The sequence below is a fragment of the Patella vulgata genome, chromosome 4 (assembly GCF_932274485.2).
Source record: "Patella vulgata chromosome 4, xgPatVulg1.2, whole genome shotgun sequence".
Lineage (NCBI taxonomy): Eukaryota > Metazoa > Mollusca > Gastropoda > Patellidae > Patella > Patella vulgata.
This window is the reverse complement of record NC_065882.2, coordinates 21,087,321-21,111,820: the sequence shown is the minus strand read 5'-3', so window position 1 is coordinate 21,111,820 and position 24,500 is coordinate 21,087,321. Positions and strand designations below refer to the sequence as shown.

General features: G+C 36.1%; 1 protein-coding gene across 1 annotated transcript; it reads right to left on the bottom strand.

Moving 5' to 3' along the window:
* Nucleotides 1-2,254: 2,254 nt before the first annotated feature.
* Nucleotides 2,255-13,599, bottom strand: LOC126818247 (toll-like receptor 13). Its single transcript, XM_050545556.1, has 2 exons — nt 13,464-13,599; nt 2,255-5,455 (listed from the first exon to the last, which is right to left on the bottom strand). Exon 2 carries the CDS (start codon nt 5,443-5,445, stop codon nt 3,565-3,567), a length of 1,881 nt encoding a protein of 626 aa, XP_050401513.1. The 5' UTR covers nt 5,446-5,455; nt 13,464-13,599; the 3' UTR covers nt 2,255-3,564.
* Nucleotides 13,600-24,500: the final 10,901 nt, after the last annotated feature.

Here is a 24,500-nt window from a genome sequence, read left to right as displayed (position 1 = left end):
TGATTGGTTGATGCTTTGGAACACAATAACTTTAGTTCTAATTAAGCGAGAGTGATGAAACTTGGTGTATAGTTTCATTATATCAATACCTTGACTAAGTTCGATAATGAGCATTTTATGCTCAGGGTAAGCAGAGCGATAAGCAATTTGATTGGCCGAAACTATGGAACACAATAACTCTCCTTCTAATTGAACTAAAATATTCAAACTTGTTGTAGGTGTTTATTAGGTCAATGCCTTGATGGGGTATGAAGATCAGCATTTTCTGCTTAGGGTAAGTAGAGATAAGCAATTTGATTGATTGATGCTTTGGGACACGATAATTTTAGTTCCACTTAAGTGAGAGTGATGAAACTTGGTGTATAGTTTCATTACATCAATACCTTGACTAAGTTCGATATTGAGTATTTTCTGCTCAGGGTAAGCAGAGCGATAAGCAATTTGATTGGCCGAGACTTTGGAACACAATAACTCTCCTTCTAATTGAGCTAGAATGTTCAACCTTGGTGTAGGCGTTTATGAGGTCAATGCCTTGATAGGGTGCGAAGATGAGCATTTTCTGCTTATGGTAAGTAGAGATAAGCAATTTGATTGATTGATGCTTTGGGACACGATAACTTTAGTTCTAATTAAGTGAAAGTGATGAAACTTGGTGTATAGTTTCATTACATCAATACCTTGACTAAGTTCGATGATGAGAATTCTCTGCTTAGGTTAATTGAGGTAGAATGTTTAAACTTGATGTAGATGTTCGTCTTGACTTAGTTCAATGATTAACATATCGAGCTATAGCTAAGCAGAGATAAGCAATTTCCTTGGTCGATGCTTTGGGACAAGATAACTTTGATTCTATCAGATAGAGAGTGATGAAACTTAGTGTATAGTTGATAATCAGTTTGATTGCTTGATACTTTTGAAAAAAAAAATGTGCGATTAATTAATATGTGTCATCTATTTATTTGGGGATTTCGGCGGGGGACATCAGCCTCACTGTTGGCTTGTATAATCTAAAGCTTGGCGCAGACGGTCAACTTTTCGTCGATTGTTGCTGCAATAGGCAACTACTGGCAACTCCGAGCAATATGCTTGTGTTAATAAAACATTAACAAAAGAAATTTCATACAACTTATATGTAATCTATTATATAGGCATGAATCAATATAAATAATTATAAGCTCCGAATATCCCCAGTAAAAGCCGTATGTGCGTTACTTTTATCATTAACTGACATATTGGACCCTTTGTCGTTATACAGATTACGATCATCCGAATGGTTTTGACTTTCATCCGAATGGTTTCAACATTAAAGTCAATGGTGGAGAATTACTATTATGTATGGAAGCTTATAACTACCATTCTTAATTTCTACTTTTCGCCTCTTCTAGTCGCAAGGTAGAAGTTACGACAAAATGTGAGACGACAGCATGCTACACAAGCCAAAATCGAGTCGAAAATAGAAAATTAAGAAATAAACACACCGCGATAATAGCACCCCCCCGTTGTGTCGTGACTTCTCCTTTTATTTTGGCTTAGTGTGTTGTCGACTTTCGAATTAGTTTTGTTTTTGTATCTATTCACGTCAGTAAAAAGACAATAATCAAAGGTCGCTAATATTGCCATCAATACTAGACTTTATCACACAGATCATTGCACGTGTTCAAATGTGACCTGGAATGTAGAGACTACGTTCAGGGACCATAATCCATAAGCCAATATCGAAAAGAACCGAGATCGTTTGGAGATAAGCCTATTTCAAGTATCGTCAAAACTGGATAAAAATTGTAACCTGTAGAGGGTGCACAAACAAATTTTGGACGGACGGACAGGGGCGTCGACAATATACGTTCACATGAAAATGTGTGCGTATAAAAGTGGATAATCGAGGCTTTATTTATTATCTTAACAACGGTAGCAATGACAATCGGAGCTACACTTTTCTTCGGCTCAGGGTGAAGTAATTTGACTGAACTTTTTGAATATATTCCCTTTTCATTATCTATCTTTTATCTATTATAGCGAGATCTGTCAGTCCTTTATCTAATGTTACATAATGCTCCTTTAACTAGACCTAACAAAAAGCAACTTTAACCTCATTTTATTTTCTAACGTGACTAAGATTTCACTTGTCTGTGTGGTACAGTTTTATATATTTCCGCTTTGTTTCGGTATCGGTTTGGTGATTCATATGAATATATGTGTACTTTGTACATGAAATGCACACCGTTTGTATAAAAAAAAACAAATATAAAATATGTACTATTTTAATAACTTTAATGATAAAAAAGCTTCGTGGGTAATAAACAGTTCTGAACGAAAACTATGACAGAATAGAATTGGTATTACTTTTTTTGTCTAAAACACACAAGCAAAAGAAACAAATGTAAACTTTATTTCGACAAAAGCAGGCCTACTACAGATTGTGTGTGATAAATAAAAAACTGTTTGGGCCATAACAGAACAAATCACTAAATATACACCGAGAAAAACACCCGAACGTTTATGCACCCATGAGAAGTTTATAAGTTAACGTATGCACCCACGTAAATAAATATATTCAAGTGGAAGCTGCAAGTGCAGCACGTAAAAGATCCGTTGTGCCATAGAAAGCATGTTTGGGTTATCAGCCATTGGATTGAGGAAAGTTTCAAAATCGCTGTGTCCACTGTCTGTATTTCCCAACGGGACCGGGACAACTCACTACAGCGGAATGCTCGGGTGTCAGTGAGACAGATGCGCGACCGTTGGGTCACCACTCCTCCGACAATAATCGATTATTGCAAAAACATGAAAAGACTGATGTCGTAAAGGATCGTCAACGTTCTGGCAAACCTCGCAATACGTCAGCAAGAGACGACACATCACTACTGAGACTCTTGGAACATCATTGTTTGCGCCAAGCACTATGTTAAAAAGGAATGGTCACCTCACCACCACCATCCTTCTGAACTGTTCGTAATCGGGTTAAATCGGTTGGATATGGAACTACGAGACCCATCAGAAGATATAACTGTAAGCGTCCACTGGTAACAGGTTAAGTATACCCCGGCGCATTTTATAAGATGCATAAAAAAATAATAAAAAAAAATATAAGATAAAACATTAACAATAAATACTTGGAAATTAGATCAACAGATTATATATTATAGTATAATATACGCATATCGAAATATATATATATATTTATAAACGCCTCTGAGGATGATACATATTATTTCTAGTAATATAATACCAACACAGTAAAACACAGCTCTCTATATAAGGAAACATTTTTAAATTGAAGGTTGTAATATAATACCAACACAGTAAAACACAGCTCTCTATATAAGGAAACATTTTTAAATTGAAGGTTGTAATATTTCCTAGATAAAAAAAAAATACCAAAAATTAAAAATACAAAAACAAGCGCTTAAATCAGACGTTTCTTCTCTTAAAATGTTAAAATACAGGATCCAAATGGACTATACACAGACCACCCACCTCCCGAGTAGAAATGAAATAAGGTTTAACGTCCTACTTTCATGCAGCAAGTCTTACCGAGTAGGAGCTGTGTGTACTCTGGTTTGATCATAATTCATATGGGCGTTTTAGTGATGTTTTTATTTTATGCCAAAATACATCTTCCTCGCCTTCATCATCCCATGAGATATAAGTAGTTGTTTTTAATAGGGCGTTCAATGACTTACTCATATTAACTGTTGCTATATTTTCTAGTAATACGACTACTATTGACTCTATACTCATATCTATAACTAGTCTCTCTGCTAAACTCATTTCAAACTGACACCATTTACTTCTAGCAAAATCATTGGACAAAACAACAAGAACTTTACGACTGCTCTCCATATGCTGTACAATATTATCCATGATAAGTCTTCCACCTTGAAAATCTCTTTCGTGGATACACAGTTTAATATTTTCACCCTCTTCCATGATAGGTACAAGATTATCTCTAACCCAGTCACTATCTTCTACACAGTACGCAACAAACACGTCATAAACATAATGTTTCTCTGCAATATCCAATAACTGCCCAGGTCTGTATCTCAACATATAAATATGATATTTAATATGCCAGATATATTTGTAGATAACGGACATGGTGAAAATAACAAAGATAAAGAAACACGTAACAGTTGTCACTGAAATAAAAAGTCCTGTGTTGTTCAGACATATTTTTTCAGTTATTTTGAGACAACTGTATCCCTTAGGATATTCAAAAAACTTGTCTGGTTCTCGATGAATCCACTGAATTAACCAAACTAATTCACAATTACACACGAATGGGTTGTTGCCCAATGCTATTATTTTCAGTCTTTCTCTTAACATTTTAGGCAACATTTTATTTGTAATAGTCTGAATTGAATTGTCCGCCACGTTTAAGTCTTGCAAATCAGTATTATTTTCAAAGAAATTATCAGGCCATGATTTAATTCTATTTAAACCAATATACAAATAATTTAGACGTTGAAGAAATTTAGCTACAACAATGGGTATACTTTGTAATCTACATCTATTTAGATATAATTTTTTAAGAGATTTCAGAGGGGCAAGCGCGACATTTAATTTTTCCTCATTTTGAACAAAATCATTTTTAGACAAGTCTAATTTTCGTAAATTATCACATCCATCGAAGGCATGTTCGTTCAAGTGATCAGTAGATAACTTGTTTATTGACAGCATCAGGGTAAGGATTTTGCTGTTGTTGAAAGCACGTTCTTGTATAATTAACGGATCTGGACTCCCTTGGTTTTGGATAGATAGCCAGGTCAGAGACCTGAAAGAATGAAAATAATCCGTTTTCAGAGAGACGATGGCGTTTTCATTCAAATTCAGGTGTTCCAACTTATCCATACAGTTTAAGTTTTCTGGAAAAAAGTTTTCAATATGGTTGCCCTGGAGAGTTATTTTCCTTAAAATTGGAAAAGAGGATTGGTGATCACAAAAGTTTGGCAAGTTATCCAAATTGTTGTTATTAATAGAGATGGATGTTAGACTTTTAATAACGCCCGCTACGATGGTCGAGATTTTGTTATTCCCTAGACGTAACACACTTAAGTATTTAATAGGTAGAAAGGTCGAAATATTAAACAATTTGATTCTGTTGTTAGACAAGTCCAATAAGTGAACATTAAAATTTGATAGATTTTGAAACACATTTTCGTCGATACTTTGAATGCCATTATTGTGTAATGTAATGATTCGTATCCTGTTGCTGATATTTAAAAACGTTGTTGAGTCGATATGAGGTAAATAATTATTGTTGAAGTGTATTGCTGTGATTCTCAATGGGAATTTTGGAATGTAGGTTAGATTTGCATTCTTACATGTTGCCGTGCGCTGTGAACATCGACACAATCCTGTTGAACAGGCATCTTGAGCATTCACAGATGGTAAACAGAAAACAAGGATAACGATGACCAATTTCTTACGTAAGTCAACCATCATAAAACAGCGCCTGGAAAATAAAAATACTTATTTTAGAGACGGTTGACACAAGCACTCGAATCGCTTACTCTGGGGCTATTACTTAACCCTAAAAAGTTCCATCAACATGTGTCCTCATCTGATTTGGAACGTGCAGGACTTGTGGTCGAAAAGCATTTCGATGGGGTTCTTCTTCGCATAAATTTTAAACGTTGTCCTGTATCATGTTTATAAGCTGACTACTGGGTATTGAGCATTCTAGTCAATAATACAGCTTTTCAGCTACAAATATATTTTATATCAGTATTGTAATACAATGTAATTGCATGACAAAACTTATGAAAGCTTATCAATAGAAGGAGATCACGTGGGTAAGACGCTGGCTCGCTAGTCTGGAGGTCGGGTGTTCGATCCCTGCATTGGCCGAGAAAGTTCATCCAGATTTTCCGGCGTGGTTCTCCCTGTCAGTGATGCAGGACGGAGGGGCTGACAAGGAAAGCTGTCTAGTCGTTCGGATGGGACGAAGAACCGAGGTCCGGTGTACACATTGACGTGCACGTAAAAGATCCCTTGACAGTTGGAATTCGATATAAGAGTAGGTCGTAGTGCCGCTGTCCGGGCAAAATTTCCCTCATAGCACACTGTATGGCGTATGCCCGTCTTCATTAGCCCAGTTCGGAGCAAAACAGTAGGACGTTAAACCCCATTTCATTTCATTTTATCAATAGAAATTTCGTTACTATAATAATATTATAAAAAGAAAACTTTGTGTTAGAAACTTAAATTTCAAGTTTCAACAAAATCGGATAAAAATTGTGACCTCTATAGGGTCCACAACCTTGATATACCATATTTTTACGCTATTTGAGAACGAACGGCAGCCATTTTGACTATCAATTTTGGGCCGATTTTCATGAAATTCGAACTCAGTCGTCCTTAGGGTGTAACGGTGATATAATAATACGTTATTTTTAAATCGGATAAAAATTATGACCTCTATAGGGTCCACAAGCTAAAAACGTGATTTTTCGTACAATCAGGGGCCATAATTCAGGAAGTTACTATCCGATATGCGCGAATATCGACAGGAACCGAGATCATTGGGTTATAAACTTACATTTCAAGTTTCAACAAAATCGGATAAAAATTGTGACCTCTATAGGGTCCATAACCTTGATATACCATATTTTTACGCTATTTGAGAACGAACGGCAGCCATTTTGTCTGTCAATTTTGGGGCGATTTTCACAAAATTCGAACTCAGCTACCCTTAGGGAGTAACGGTGATATAATAATACGTTTTTTTAAATCGGATAAAAATTATGACCTCTATAGGGTCCACAAGCTAAAAACGCGATTTTTTGTACAATCAGGGGCCATAATTCAGGAAGTTACGGTCCGATATGTGCGAATATCGAACGGAACCGAGATCTTTGGGTTATAAACTTACCTTTCAAGATTCAACAAAATCCGATAAAAATTGTGACCTCTATAGGGTCCACAACTTTGATATCCCATATTTTTACACTATTTGAGAACGAACGGCAGCCATTTTGTCTTGTCAATTTTGGGCTGATTTTCACGAAATTCGAACTCAGCCGTCCTTTGGGTGTAACGGTGATATAATAATACGGTTTTTTAAATCGGATAAAAATTATGACCTCTATAGGGTCCACAAGCTAAAAACTCGATTTTTCGTACAATCAGGGGCCATAATTCAGGAAGTTACGGTCCGATATGCGTGAATATCGAAAGGATCCGAGATCTTTGGGTTATAAACTTACATCCCACTTCTACTCGTTGCCACTGGCAACCTTTGATAAAACTGTCCTGTTTATTTTCAATACTTGCTTTAAAGTATCCGTGTTCATTTCTGATACACGGATGCTTTTATACTGTATTAGATACCTATCAAGCAATAAGTAGCGGACGTTAAGTCCGACCCAGATCGCAATTGATAACGATGGCTCTATACAATGCACAAGAATTATGAACATGAAACAACTAGTCAAAATCATAGTAACAAAACAAACCGGGGGGAACTACATGGCAGTTCAAAAACATATACAATGACATTAAATTAACATAACAACATATTACAAAAATCAATTATTATACATATCAATTGGCATCTATTTCATAATTTGGTTTGATTTATATTAATATGCAAAATATATAAATTAGAATATTGAATAATTATTTTAATTAATTGTGACGATAGAAGGCGCTGTTCTCTTGCTGGACACTTCACAGGCATTGAAAATAAGCAGGATGAAAAAAAAAACGCCTAGAAAGTCATAAACTTTATTACAAATAAATTTCAACGAAAGAACCATCCGCCGATGCATACTTTCACCAGGAATGACCCACGTTTCGCATTTCCTTTACACTACATTTAATAATATCGCAGTCCTCTACGCCATAGACAAGTTGTTTTGACGATGTGGTCTAAACAAACACGTGATTGTTTTACGCTCAGAGTATCATAGCAAGACGCGCGTGTAAATACTACTCAGGTCGTCTCTCCGCTGCGAAATCATTCTACCATGAAATGTAACGTGAGGCTCAGAAAGGGATAAATGAAAGAGCAGAAAGTAATTGTCACTTTTCGGTTGAAACGACTCGATAATAAATACTATTTTTCACATTTTGCTTCACAATACTCGATAGAAATGTGATGTAAGTAACTTATTAGCACCTTTCCTCGGTGTATCGGTGAATATCAGGACAGTTTTGGTCGGGAGCCGCCTCGGCTGGGCCCCTCGACCAAAACTGTCCTGATATTCACCGATACACCTCGGAAAGTGTGCTAATACCTACTACTTACATTTCACGTTTCAACAAAATCGGATAAAAATTGTGACCTCTATAGCCCCACAACCTTGATATACCATATTCTTACGCTATTTGAGAACGAACTGCGGCCATTTTGTCTGTCAATTTTGGGCCATTTTCACGAAATTCGAACTCAGTCGTCCTCAGGGTGTAACGGTGATATAATAATACGGTTTTTTTAAAAATCGGATAAAAATTATGATCTCTATAGGGTCCACAAGCTAAAAGCGCGATTTTTCGTACAATCAGGGGCCATAATTCAGGAAGTTATGGTCCGATATGTGCGAATATCGAAAGGAACCAAGATCTGTGGGTTATAAACTTACATTTCAAGTTTCAACAAAATCCGATAAAAATTGTGACCTCTATAGTGTCCACAACCTTGATATACGATATTCTTACGCTATTTGAGAACGAACGGCGGCCATTTTGTCTGTCAATTTTGGGCCGATTTTCACGAAATTCGAACTCAGTCGTCCTTAGGTTGTAACGGTGATATAATAATACGGTTTTTTAAATCGGATAAAAATTATGACCTCTATAGGGTCCACAAGCTAAAAACGCGATTTTTCGTATAATCAGGGGCCGTAATTCAGGAAGTTACGGTCCGATATGCGCGAATATCAAAAGGAACCGAGATCTTTGGGTTATAAACTTACATTTCAAGTTTCAACAAAATCGGATAAAAATTGTGACCTCTATAGTGTCCACAAGCTAAAAACGTGATTTTTTCGTACAAACGGGGGCCATAATCCATGAAGTTTCGATCCGATACATGCCAATATCGAAAGCAGCCGAGATCTTTTGGAGATAAACCTATATTTCGTCAAAATCGGATAAGAATTATGACCTGTAGAGTGTCCACAAACAAATTGTGGACGGACAGGGGCGACAACAATATACGTCCACATGAAAATGTGGGCATATAAAAACTTGTCTGGTTCTCGATGAATCCACTGAATTAACCAAACTAATTCACAATTACAGTAGAATCTGCATTAAGCAGCCACCCAAGGGAATTTTCACAACTGGCCGCTTAACGGAAGTGGCCTCTTAATAAAATCTCTGTGCTTTTTATGCTGACATAAATTAAATATTACGCTTGGATGCATTGAAAGCGGTGAATTTGACCGTCGCTGAATCTTGCGCCGAACAAAAATTCTTTACTGAAATCTCAGACATAATTTAACGGGAGTGGCCTCTTAATTTGAGAACGAACCTCTATAGGGTCCACAAGCTAAAAACGCGATTTTTCGTATAATCATGGGCCATAATTCAGGACGTTACAGTCCGATATGCGCGAATATCGAAAGGAACCGAGATCTTTGGGTTATAAACTTACATTTCAAGTTTCAACAAAATCGGATAAAAATTGTGACCTCTATAGGGTCCACAAGCTAAAAACGTGATTTTTTCGTACAAACAGGGGCCATAATCCATGAAGTTTCGATCCGATACATGCCAATATCGAAAGCAGCCGAGATCTTTTGGAGATAAACCTATATTTCGTCAAAATCGGATAAGAATTGTGACCTGTAGAGTGTCCACAAACAAATTGTGGACGGACGGACAGGGGCGACAACAATATACGTCCACATGAAAATGTGGGCATATAAAAACTTGTCTGGTTCTCGATGAATCCACTGAATTAACCAAACTAATTCACAATTACAAACGAATGGGTTGTTGCCCAATGCTATTATTTTCAGCCTTTCTCTTAACATTTTAGGCAACATTTTATTTGTAATAGTTTGAATTAAATTGCCCGCCATGTTTAAGTCTTGCAAATCAATATTCTTTTCAAAGAAATTATCAGGCCATGATTTAATTCCTTCGTAGAAAACTTGTGTATACGATGATGGGTGTAGTATTACTTTTGAGTATTCTGGACTTCGTAACGGAACGGCTGTGCTCACAAATCAGTCAGTAAGCGTTCTTTTTCACCAGCCCATAATGCCTCGTTAACGTTTTAGGTAGCCATGTTCATGTTGTGATTTAATTAAACGTGATAGATAAACCAGCACGCGGCAGTTTTCATCAACCTTTTCTTAATGTGTCAAATTTGACAATGAACCCCTCCCACGTGTATGGCGCTATTGCGTGTCGCATGTGCAGTTCAGTGTTTCTGTTGGGCGATAAGTTCTTCATCTATGAACATACTCCACTCGACACAAACCAGGTCATTTCTGGACTAGCATATGGTTCAATTCTATTTCAATAATTCGTTGCGCGTAGGTGTCTTTAGTAGTCGGAGGACCCGGAGACGACCCACGAGGTTATAACAATCATAATATGAAATGAACTTTATGTCAGCTTGAATATAGTAGTAAGTAGTTAAAGATACATTATGGACGATTAAATAAGAGCTGGCAGTTCTAACTATAATAGTTAAAAATTAGATAATGTAAAGGGAATTTGCTGAAAATTTCAATCAAATTGATCCACTCTGAACCGAGAATTTAGCGATTGAATTTGGGGCCTAGCCCCGATCATCATTACTAAAGTCGGTACGATAAAAAAAAAACACAGTCTCGATTATCCATTTTTTTATTTATTTAATCATGAATGAGCGTTGAGCAGCAGATCGGACCCTAATCAGCAAATAGCACAGGTTAGCGAAGACATCGATAGTTGATTACGGTCTGGATAAGTTAATTATTGATGTCTAATTTAGATAACATTTCAGGCCTAAAAAAAGACCTGCAATAGGCAGATTTAGCTCTTGCATAATGTATGTTTAAGTTGTTTATTTCATTGACATGTTATACAAACAAGACATGTGAAAATCAATATAAAATTACTAACATCCGGCCTAGTGGACCTATATGTCACTACATTAATCATTAATTAACATACACAAATTACTCAGCGTGAGTCACAAATTTAGCAAATTGACGCTGTAGATTGTTTATAAGGTATATTAATTTGTCATTATTTTGCATTTGTGTGAATTGTAAATCTGAAATCGCTTCATTAAACCAGTACTGCAGTACTGAAAGGAACAGTTTAAAATAAAATGTTTTTCATCTTCTGGAGAGTTCTTTGCGCACATTAAATGTCCGCAAATTAAATGTGTCAAATTTTGACAGATTCGATCTTCAACCTTTTCACCTATAAATCATGAAGGAGTAAAAACAGCATCTAAACTGAGCCAGGACTTATCACTTATCATCTGTTTGAAAACAATTGCAGTATAGAATTTATTTGTCGCGCATCGTATTCGATAAATATGACAATTCCTCGTTCCAACAGGGTTAGGAATGGACATGCCTTTTTGATCGCTTATCACCCAGGCTGTTTATATTTTGGTACTTTCTCCTCCATCTCGTACAACTGATCCAAGTGTAACTGTGTGTCGCGATACGTCTCAATATTTTGGACGATGTTACCCAACGTATGTCTACTCATTTTTCGACAACATTACTTGTGGTTTTCACCCTAAATTGTGTCAAAATGAAACAATGGTCTGGAAGTTGTTTTGTAGCTCCTGTTTGTATAACATTAAACGATTTACATACACATCATGGGGTACTCAAAGGAAATCAACTACTACTGTCTGAACCATCGTAAATTTAAAACGGATTTCTTCGATTATGATCAAACTACCTATCTTTGGTTATTGTAAACTTACCCGTTAAATAAAATCCATTGCACAATTTAATATCCCAACGAATACAAAAGTTCTCTCTTGAAAAAATTGACGTATTTACTTGTATTTTTGACTGAGTTAAGACAACATGGCTTTCCTCCCGTGTTGGACGAAACCATTGAATCTGTTGCGGGGCATGACAGCGATTTTGACAACCACGTGTTGCAATCAAAACAAAGCGTCCTCATTTCGATCGTTTGAGTTTGGGCAACGAAAAATATCAACTGAAGACAGTTTTGACCGTATTGTGATATGGTGCAATATTTATTGTTCATCATGAAAATATTTTCTTTATCAATTATTTCTTTTTAATTTATAGTAAATAATACTTAAATCACACCATAGCCCCCACCTTCCATAGAAGGCTTAATCTCGCTTTAACTACGTACATCTTATCAGATTGTAAAATATATTTTTGTATACATGTATATTGATGTATGCGTATGTTTTGTATAATGTTCTTAATGAACGTAATATGCAAATAAAAAGTTGAAGTTAAAGTTGATGTTGTAAACCTCATAGTCGTTGCTTCAGGAACATGCATATAGCCCCATAATTTTAAATACCCTGTACACGTACGTTAGATCTATCATATTATATATCAGATTAAAGAATTTCATGGGTAAAATTTAATACCCGTAAAACGAAATGTCGTTGTTTTTGTGTCGTATTTGTGTTCAAAAGAAAATTTATTCACCCGACTCGAATCAAAAATATGATTAAAACAAACTATTTCAAAAGGTTAAAGCTATAAATTTTACTAGAATGTTAAAGATAGTAACAAAATAAAGGAATACGGACAGTTATGCGTGTGAACGCCCAAACTCAATACCGAGCCGGGATTAAACAAAACTTGAATTGTCGTAAAAGTACCGCAAACCGTGACATTTCGTAACCTCTTTATACGAAATGATCTCTCCCGAAGAGTGACGTAATCGGCTTCCATTTTGGTATTTCTCCATGTCAAAAGTTTGTGGGAATTCAATTTTTTCAAGAAAGAACTTTTTTATTCGTTGGGATATTAAATTGTGCAATGGATTTTAATTAACGGGAGTTGATTTCAAACACACGGGTAATTTTGCAATAACCAAAGTTCAGTAGTTTGTTCATAATCGAAGAAATCCGTTTAAAATTTACGATGGTTCAGACAGTAATTTACCAACTGCATCCCGACGAGATAATGATAAGCCAACCACTAATTGTGGATGGCTTATCATAGATTTTGGTCTCCGCCCCTATTCGCAGCTCCTCAGCTACTGGTGTGGTTTCGAATCCCCGGTTGTACGTGACAAGGAGTAGGGTCGCCTGTCCAACCTCGTGGGTTTTCTCCGGGTCCTCCGGTTTCCTCCCACTGCTAAAGACCCCTACGCGCAAGCGAATTATTGAAATAAAATTAAAAACCATATGTTAGTCCCGAAATGACCTAGTTTGTGTCGAGTGGACGTTAAACCCCATTTCTCTCTCTCTCTCCTCAGCTACTGGATATACCCCTATCAAAACGATAGAATAGAATATGTATACTATTACGCAAACAATATTATCTATATTTACTAACCTCTCTACAAATGGTATAAGCACGTCCGTTGTGTTTCAGAAGTCATAACACACATAACTAATACTGATGTTTTGATAACGAAGATCAAGCTAATACACTGTATTTACAGATCATGTGATCCACATGTGACTTTCTGTTGTAAATACAATTTAAAAAGAAAATTATCTCACCCGTTATAAAGTAAAATAGCTTTAAGTAATTAGTCACAAATATTGAAGAATGGGCCACTAAAATAGCTAACAGTTTTTCTTTGTGGTAATGCGTTTCACATTTCTCATGATCTGCAGGACGCCAAGACTAACGTGCTCAAAGGAAGTCCCTAGAACAATCTACTACTGTGGCTGGAGCAAGACGGAAGGCCCCAGTAGTGGAACTATTTCTATCGTGATCTCGCAGAATACTTCCCATTCTGATTTAAAAGTGGGGAAATAGCCAACATCATCATGACTGAACAGCTAAAAAGGATAGAATGTTGAAGGGTGGATACGATATAAGTATTAAATCGACGAATTTGTTGTATGCCAATTTGATAGAATAAATAAAACGGGCCACCATTTTCGGTCCGATTCAGATGAACAAAGTTTGTGGGCCCTCTAGGGCCCTCAATTTTGTCCGATTCAGATGAAACTTAAAATATATGATAATGCTCAATACAAAATGACACACTGGTATGACTTTATCGCAATGATTTTTCGTTTCCTAAAGACGATCATCTTGAAAATGGTCGCCATCTTGGATTTTCGAGTGGCTAATGTTTTTTTTTTTTTTTAAAAAGAGTACCCACATATGAACGATTTCCATGGTTTAAATCAGTTGTCTGTTGCACTACTATTCACAGTATCTAGGATACGTAACCCCGTTTACCGATCAGTTTGGAACGGCTCAATAATTTAAGATGAAACTCTCAGACAAAGAAAATATGTGAGGAAGTAATTTCATGACCGGGATATTGCCCCCCCCCCCCGTTCCAATGGATTATTTTACTGGTTGACAGAATGAAGTCATTGTTCAGGTCGCGACCTTTAACCCGCCTTTCTCTCCCGAAAACGTGATTCAGTCAGGGTGATTCAGCAGATAATGTAGAACAGCTCAATACATTAATTTGTAATTTAAATTTTGTATGAGTCATGTTACAAAGAAATTTTAAGATACAATAAAAGGGACATTACGGGAGATTAGATAAAGAGCAGACGGTTTTCACTATAATAGATAACGTAAATAGAATATGCTGAAAATTTCAGTCAAATTGCGCCACTCTGAACCGAGATATTACCGATATAATTTTAGACCTACTGTCGTCGATTGTGAACAAACTAATGAATGGTTGTTATTAAAAACTTGCCTTTGTGTTTGAAATCACCTCCGGTTGAATAAAATCCATTGCACAATTGAATATCCCAACGAAAAAAAAGGGTTTTCTCTTGAAAAGTCAATGTTTTTGCTTGTATTTTTGACTAAGTTCATAACATTGTACATGTCACATCTTAATATATTGAAGGGGGCAATGGTTGACAAATTTTTACAAATGGCAATTGAAGACAATAAAACTAATTTGGAAACAAATGAATGTCAGTCTACTAAATTTTTATTCACAATGAATATATCACCGATTACACGAATACTCGTATATATAGCTTTTCACATTATCATCACCTCATTATTGTCAATACCATGTGTTAGTGTGTATTATATATATTTTAATAAATTATATTAGGCCCTACATCCCTGTCAATTATATGCAACCCTGTGGCTAATATTTATAAACAAGCATACTTTATTTCATAATTTAAATTGATAATATTTCATAACGCAGGGTCTAATCTCAATGTTCATTTTCAAAGTTATATGATTACCACAAAAACTATGAAAAAAGGCCACCGCTTCTCAATAATTTCCATATTTAGTTCACGTTCCGACTGTTCACGTCCATAATATTCCTGATTAAATTATATTTTTTGGGTTTATTAGATAGATACTGAAATCGAAACATTGTTGATAATGCCTAATTAATAATTTAGATAACTTTCAGGCCTAAAGAAAGACCCGCAATAGGCAGATTTAGCTCTTGCATAATGTATGTTGAATATAACCAGCGGCTGCCAGGCAGGATACGCCCACATTTTCGAGAGATGGATAGAGAACAAGCTAAAAAGAAAGTGATTTTTCCTATAATCAAGGGCCATAATTCAGAAAATTACAATTCGATATGCGCAAATATCGAAAAGAACCGAGATCTTTTGGTTATAAACTTACATTTCAAGTTTCAACAAAATCGGATAAAAATTGTGACCTCTATAGGGTCCACAACCTTGATATACCATATTTTTTTTACGCTATTTGAGAACGAGGGGCGGCCATTTTGTCTGTCAGTTTTGGGCTGATTTTCACGAAATTCGAACTCAGCCGTCCTTAGGGTGTAACGGTGATATAATAATACAGTTTTTTAAATCGGATAAAAATTATGACCTCTATAGGGCCCACAAGCTAAAATAGCGCTTTTTCGTACAATCAGGGGCCATAATTCAGGAAGTTATGGTTCGATATGCGCGAATATCGAAAGGAACCGAGATCTACCATATTTTTACGCTATTTGAGATCGAAGGGCGGCGATTTTGTCTGTCAGTTTTCGGCCGATTTTCACGAAATTCGAACTCAGCCATCCTTAGGGTGTAACGGTGATATAATAATACGGTTTTTTTTAAATCGGATATAAATTATGACCTCTATAGGGTCCACAAGCTAAAAACGCGATTTTTCGTACAATCAGGGGCCATAATTCAGGAAGTTACGTTCCGATATGCGCGAATATCGAAAGGAACCGAGATCATTGGGTCATAAGCATACATTTCAAGTTTAAACCAAATCGGATAAAAATTGTGACCTCTACAGTGTTCACAAGCTAAAAACGTGATTTTTCGTACAATCAGTGGCCATAATCCATGAAGTTACAGTCCGATAAATGCCAATATCGAAAGGAACCGAGATCTTGGGGTGATAAACCTATATTTCAAGTTTCATTGAAATCGGATAAAAATTGTGACCTGTAGACTGTTCACAAACATGAAAATGTGGGCGTATAAAAATCTTTTTTAATCGCATTCAGTCAGTGTTGTATTTGAGTTGACCAGTGATATTTGTCGGATTCCATATCGCTTTGTAATATTTAGTATATTTTCGCTCGCTTTTATAAAGTTACAGTTATTTACAGCACATATAAATGATAACGGCCTAATCGCAAACATCTGTCAAATACCAAGGTAAATAACTGAACCCCTAAATATGCATTATGTAAGATTTAGATAAAGAACTGACCGTTCTTGCTATAATAGTTCATAAATAGATAATGCGAAATGAATCTATTGAAAATTTTATTCAAATTACTTTGTTCTGAGCGAAGTTATCCCTGTATGAAGTTTTGACAAGAAGTGGCATAGATTGTGTGTTATCGTAGCCTCGACTCGCCATTTTAAATTAAATCATTAAATAGCGATCGTGTTTAATCCGTCAAACCTGTCATCCGATATCCTAGCGAATTGATTATAGGCATGGTATGTAAAAAAAATGTCTAAATAATAGTAAGATTTGAAGCCAGATAATGCATCTTTAATTGTTGATTGACTGCCAGTGAAAGCCTGTGTAGACAATATAGTTAAAGGAACACAACTCCACATAAGCGACCTTTGAAATTGGAAATGAAATGAAAATGAAATGAAATGGGGTTTAACGTCCTACTGTTCTGCTCCTAACCTGGGCTAATGAAGACGGGCATACGCCATACAGTGTGCTATGAGGGAAATTTTGCCCGGACAGCGGCACTACGGCCTACTCTTATATCGAATTCCAACTGCCAAGGGATCTTTTACGTGCACGCCAATGTGTACACGGGACCTCGGTTTTTCGTCCCATCCGAACGACTAGACAGCTTTCATTCTCAGCCTTTGAAATTGGGTGGCCACAGATCACCAATGGTGTCTCCATTGACTTTAATGTTAATTCAGGTCTCTTAGAACCGCTCTAACTTTTCCCAAATTTTAGTTGGGTAGAACGCGTTTTACCACATATAATTAGCAACCTTTTATTCAAAAAAAACGTATGCGATTCATCATGGAAAACTTGAGATCCTCAGATTGGAAGTAAAGACAAGTAAACTTACAACTTTGCGCCCTACATTTCAACCTAGCCAACCTCTTAACTCTCGTATCCTTACGCTTCAAAATCTCGAATATTCACCAAAATCTTGCAGAAAATGTATATTCAAGCCCTTTTCTACGATTCTACACAAAAACGTCAACAATGATCGCCATGCAAAAGAAGGGAAAAGGAGAGAAAGACTGAAATAACTTTGGCACTTTTTATATTTAATGACTTGTTTGGGGTCTCTCAGTCTACAATACAAAAAACAAAAACAGAAATTGTCTCAGGTTAATGACATAGTTTGTTGAATGTATGAAAGTAGACCTACTAAAATGCAACATAAACATCATTTTATATTCGAAACATGGCGGAAGCATATGCAATTAAAGTTACAATTATTTGTGTGGTACAGTTCGATGTATTTCCGATTTGTTTCGGTATCGGTTCAATGAGTCATGTGAATTTATGTGTAATTTGTACGTTAAAGGCCCGTCAGTTATATAAATTCCAAGATATAAAATATGTGCTATTTTAATAATACAAAAAGCTTCATGGTAAATGAACAGTCTTGTACCAATCTGATTAAAATACAGATCCTATTTCGTTTCGTTTTTTTATAGTTCAAAATTTCGTTTTAGTTGTCTTTACTACTCTAGGATCTGTAAGAGTTTGGTTGATGTGTGCGATTAGCCAATGAAACGGTCTGCTGTAGCGAATTCTTGGCCTGTGATGCACGGAACTGTGGGTATCCTACCAGAAACATCAACGCGGATTGGTTAATGAAATGTCTGACCTCAAAGGGTCAAAAGCCGCTCGCATGACCCCTGACGTGACCTCCCACTACAACTGGTCTAATCTTCATATAGAGGCCATCGAAAGTGTAAAAAAAAAACCCGAAACGAAATATAGATCTGTATTTTAATCAGATTGGTCTTGTATGAAAACGATGGCAGAATTAGCATTACTTTATTTGTCTAAGACACATAATTTGAAATAAAAAAAACGCCAATATAAGCTTTATATTGACATACATTTAACTTGGACCAAATGTTTTCAATAAAAGTAATCCTGCTTTAGATTTAAAGATACTTTCCCGTGTACAAGCTGGGTGAGTCGATGATATATTTGGACTAAAACCATATTCAAACTTATTAATCTATCAAAATTTTGCTTCAAATCCTTCTCAAAACACTGTTTACGCGAGGGGATACCCCTGCTATAAAAAATCTATTAAAAGAAGTAATGTTTGTGTCACGTGACTTAGCTGACGACTACCTAGCAACGGGTGCGAAGTCGGAGAAGAATTCATTGTTGTCTTTAATCGCTATCCATTTATCATATATATCGAAGCCTAATTAAATTCTCGGATTATACACTGCCCACGTCTTTTTCCGTGATTTTTATCTCAGAAAGTGTTGTATGTCTAACTCTTCATAAAGTTTATCAACATGTACATCAAGCGCTCAATCTCCGCGTGCAACCTTTGACGTCACGCAGGTGGGTTGGATGGCCGAATGTTTAGCACGTGCGCGCTGCGCTGTATCATACGGGACAAGGAGTAGGGTCGCCTGTCCAACCTCGTGGTTTTTTTCTGGGTCCTCAGGTTTCCTCTCACTGCTAAAGACCCCTACGCGCAAGCGAATTATTGAAACAAAATTGAAGCATGTGTTAATCCCGAAATGACCTGGGGTTTTTTCGAGTGGACGTTAAACCCTATTTCTATCCCATTATGGAAACCCTTACATTTTTGTCCTGTATGCGCTCCATGCGTGTTTTTCAGGAAATCCAGTATTTTTCCAGTAAGATTGGATATGGCTACTTCCCATTTCTCTCTCTCTCCAAAATTGCCATACTTTTATTGGAAATAACAACCTGATAAATATATTTCTGGGAACGTATCTTTTAAACTCTATATTATATAAACATCAGTTTGCTTGGGTACAGTATTGATTCCAAGTATGAATCTATTCGTGTCCAGTCAGTCTCCCACACAATACCATGGCGCATTTTGTAGATCTAAAGAAATTTCATGCTAAATTTCGTTGTGCTTGGTAACGATTAGAGGATACTTGCTATCCCTGCTACACATCCTAAGTTAAGGCAGTGAATCGTCTAGTGTAGCCTAGCAAAACCCCGTGTTACTTATTTCTGCAAAACGGTCCAGAATCAGGTTTGTACTAAATTGTAGCACTATCCCGTGTTTGACAGGAACAAATTAATGGCCTTAGTATAACGTCATGCTGTGTTGTTTTTTTTTGTATACTAAAAAACCATGTTATTTTTAATATGAGTTTATGTATCAGAATACATCACGATATAAAAGTTACGACTGGTGGGACAGTACATAGTCAAGCATAGTTCGAGTTCCATTCAGAACTAACCTCTGGAAATGCTACATCCTGTCTCCCTATGAACGCCGAATGGTTCTGTTGTGGTCTCGCTTGTCAGGCTTATTGTATATCTCTAATATCCGCCGATGAGCGATTATTAGTTATTTTATTTCTTGATGGAAAAGACACCTAGAGCAAGACGGGGGACTAATTAATTATAGATCATTTGTTTATGTAAACTGAGATGAGTGTGGTGAGACTTCCCAATCTGACAAAAGATGATTTTACATTCTTTTTGAAAACCCTTACTATGTTAACACTATTTGAGCTACAATTTGGAGTGAAGTTGTTAAATGTGAATGATATATGTACAATACTTTTTGAATTATTCCAGTTTAAATAGTGTACACGTTGTTTTCTGGGCTTCTCGGTACAGTTTCTATATGAAAGGGTAAGTTAAAATATACTTGGTTATGGTTGTGGATATTCTTACAAAGCACCATAATCGCACATCTCTTAGAGGCCTTTATGGTGCAGTAGATTAGGCAGTAGTAAATCTCTCCTTCCACTTGTACATAGTCATATTTGTTGATTATTTGACAGGTATTGGTTCACTAATAAACCTCATACAAATGTTTTGGTAAAGACATGGCTAATTATTGCCCTGTTTGTACTGTAATGTGTTCAGTCCAACAAACCTTTGGGAAAAGTTTAGAGCCGGGTAAATAAACCATGAATTCACATCAAAGTCAATGTGGAAATTAATGGTGGTCTGCGTTCAACACTAAATGGAGTTACGTCCCTTTACCTTCTTTTGCATATGACGTTCTCCAGTATACTTTATTTTGTAATGAATCAAATACGTTTTTAGCTTCTTTAAAATCTTTTTTCAAAAGATTAAGCTGTAGTCGACAATGGATCAGAAAATCGGTTATATCCCAGCGCTTGCTTTTTTCCTAAATGCAAGATCAACACGTAAAATCTATGAAGTCCTCAATTTTATATTTGACTCAAATGTGCGAATGCGGAAAGTGATATTTAGAGAAGACAATCATAACTACCTAATTTGCTCTGAAGACAATGAAGTCAAAGATGACAGAGATATCGAAGATGACAATGACATTCCTGGGTGATGGATTCATAAATAGTAAAATTGATAAATTAATATTTGTGGTTATCGAAGATGATTATCATTTTGTTTGTCTGCAATTCCCGAATACCCCATACTCCTCACAGTGTTTCGTTTGATTAGACCTAATCCCACTCAACACTGCCATAATGAAAGCAAATTTCTGTTCCAAATTATGACTGGTCAATAGTCCGATTAACAACCAATGCCTAACTGCGTAACAATATAATTCGTGTCTGAACAGAGCTTCAAATATGTTTACATAACGTTACGTCATGACTCACGAAATTTATTTCGTCCAATTAACCAGTGCATTGCAGCATAGGGCAGAAAAACTAACTGCGTGACAAGGGAGACTATCAAAAACGCCTACAATGTAAACAATAGTGTTTGGAGACGAACAACACTGCCCAAAGTTTTAGAGAAGATCCCAGCTTAAATTAAGGGCTGTCAAGTTGCTGTACTTAAAGAGAGATTTGATTGAACGGGAAGAATAGACACTCTCCCTCAAAAGCTCAAGTATCAGAAGTCATCAAATCCAGCAATGGTCAGAGAGGGATTTATCGGGCCATTTGCTTCAGGAATATGATTATCTGAATCTTTGAACTTCATTTTTCCAATTCAGAAACAAATTGTATATCAATACCTGTAGTGAAGACAATGTGCATGAGACATCAAAAATGTCAGTTGTATTCATTTCTTCACTATCGAAATGGTATTCTTTAATACCGAATCAATTTCACTTAGAATCCCCAACTAACTTAACACCCTAGCATGCATATCACTGAAAACTGGCAACTGTTTTGTCGTCCTTTTTAACAGCTCTTTTATTAATGGAATGCATTAAATCGGCGAATAAAAAATGGGGAGTTTCTTTATTTAAAATTTTTATTTACCATGACAAGGGTGGATACTGGATAACCTAAATTTCAAGCATGAAATATGCTCAAACAAGTTCTAATGATTAAAAAAGTGTGGGAGTATGTCACTGGGGGTAATTTCTGTGATAAATTACAATCAAGTCGAATACCCTGTTCTGTATTTTTTTTCATGGTTAATAAAAAATGTCCAAAATGATATGAAGTGTAGACATCGCCATGGGAAAATTTCTTATCTCTAACCAATTTACATACCTATACGATATGTACCCAAACATAGTGTATGCACAAAATAAAGGTAATAGAATAGAGGTTTAGGTTATTGTGACTACCGATCCCTGAAGGGTTTAGTATGCTGATAAGGTCATCTTTTGAACTTACAAACTTCCGTAATACAGCTGGGATAATAATTACATATCACGCATGACTTGTACTCCGATGTTTATTATTAGAACTATTTCTTTAACATAATTTTATTTTCTCAAATTAGTCTCAACACGCTGAACTGATACATTAAAATGTTTACAGTATAATTATATTTTATTCGATAACGTTGGGAGATCTTCAATGAAACGACGCTCTAATTAAAGTAGTAATTGTGTTCCATATTATGTTTTGTGCTTATTACATGTGTCAATTGCTAAATGCCGCTCAAAGTCAAATTTGTAATGTTGGAGATGTAAAAATATGTCCAAATGTTGTCAAAATGTTTAATATCAAAATATTTACAATCTATTTATTTTACTGATACATTAGTGAAATGTTGGGTATGTCAAAATGTTAACAATATAATTATCTTTTACTGATAGATTAATTAGTTGTATGTGGCAGTTATTGCAAAATGTTCGCAACATAATCATATATTTTAAAATTTACTAATAGATCATAAATGTGTATACCAAAATAGAATGAAAATGTTTTAAGAAATTTCGCGTTACCATATTCCATTTTTAACGCCCACATTTTTATGTGGATGCATATTGTCGTCCTCTGTCCGTCCGTAGGTCCACATTTTGTTTCAGGATATTCTACAGGTCACAATTGTTATCTGATTTTGACAAAACTTGAAATATAAGTTTTTCTCCAAAAGATCTCGGTCCTTTTATCGGCATTTATCGGGCCGTAACTTCATTTATTATGGCCGCTGATTGTACGAAAAATCGAGTTTTTAGCTTGTGGACACTCTAAGAGGTCACAAATTTTATCCGATTTTGATGAAACTTGACATATATGTTTATAACCCATAGAACTCGATCCCTTCCGATATTAGTGCATATCGGACCGTGATGTCCTGGATTATAGTCCCTACATTTTTTTTTATATATCACCGTTACGCCATATAAACGGTTCAGTTCAAATTTCGTGAAAATTGGACCGAAACTGCCCGATAAAATGGCCATGCCATTACGCAAATAGTGTAAAAAGTATGTAATATCAAGGTTGTTGACCCTCTAGAGGTCACAATTTTGAGCTAATTTTGATGAAAATTAAAATATATATTTATATCCCAAAGATCTGAGTTCATTTCGACCTTTAGCGGAGTTCATTTCGACTGTAACTTCCTGGATTATGATCCCTGATTGTACGAAAAAGTCACGTGACGCTCAAGTCGCCATTTCATCAAATGAGTATGCAATTCATGGCGAGTAAGGTAAGTTAGAGTTATACCCGCTCGCCACGATTCGAGTCCGACTGCCGAGCTCAAGTCGGGTCTCGGGTCGCAATAAATATTTCAAGATGAGTCGCAAGTCGTTTCATTGATACAATTTTATTCTGACTCGAGTTCGAGTCGCGTGACTCGATTGAAGTTACCCCCCTTTATCCGAAAACCATGCGTAGGCTTTACAGTTTACTCTCTTTAACAAGTTGTTGTCTTTTTTTTCAAACTCGGTGTGAAGCATTGTGTGTCAAGAGAACCCTATTGATTTCAGGGTTCTGCGATCTTCCATTCTGGCGTTACGCACCCTCTTCCAAAAAAACTGTTAAACCAGATTGGGAGCATTGGGACTGTGAAAGGGTGAACCCTGTCAATTTCCAAATTTGGTGTGAAGTGTTAGCATCGGAGAGGGTGGATTTTCAAATTTGGGATGGAGCATTGGTATCTGGAGAGGATTTGGGCCATTCTAGGACTTTCTGTTCCAGATATACATTATGTATCCGTAACACCATGTGAAGACGATAGAGATTTCTTGGAGACATAAAGGTCCTTAACAGATTTGGTGAGCATCCCAGTTTTCTTTTCAGACAAACTGTTGTCTATGGGTAACTTGTATGTGGGTATACTTTCACTCTATGCGTGAAATCTGTCCACCTGTGCTACTAGCTGACTATATATGGATGATTGATGCCTGTGATATAGTGTTAGCTACTAGCTAAATATGTATGTATGTTTGGTGCCTGTGATATAGGGTTAGTGACTAGCTGAATATGTATGGTGTCTGTGATATAGGATCCGCTACTAGCTGAATATTATATATGTTTGATGCCTGTGAAATTTCTAGCTAAATATGTTTGTTTCATATCTTTGATATATGGTTATCCACTAGCTGAAAATAAAAATAATATA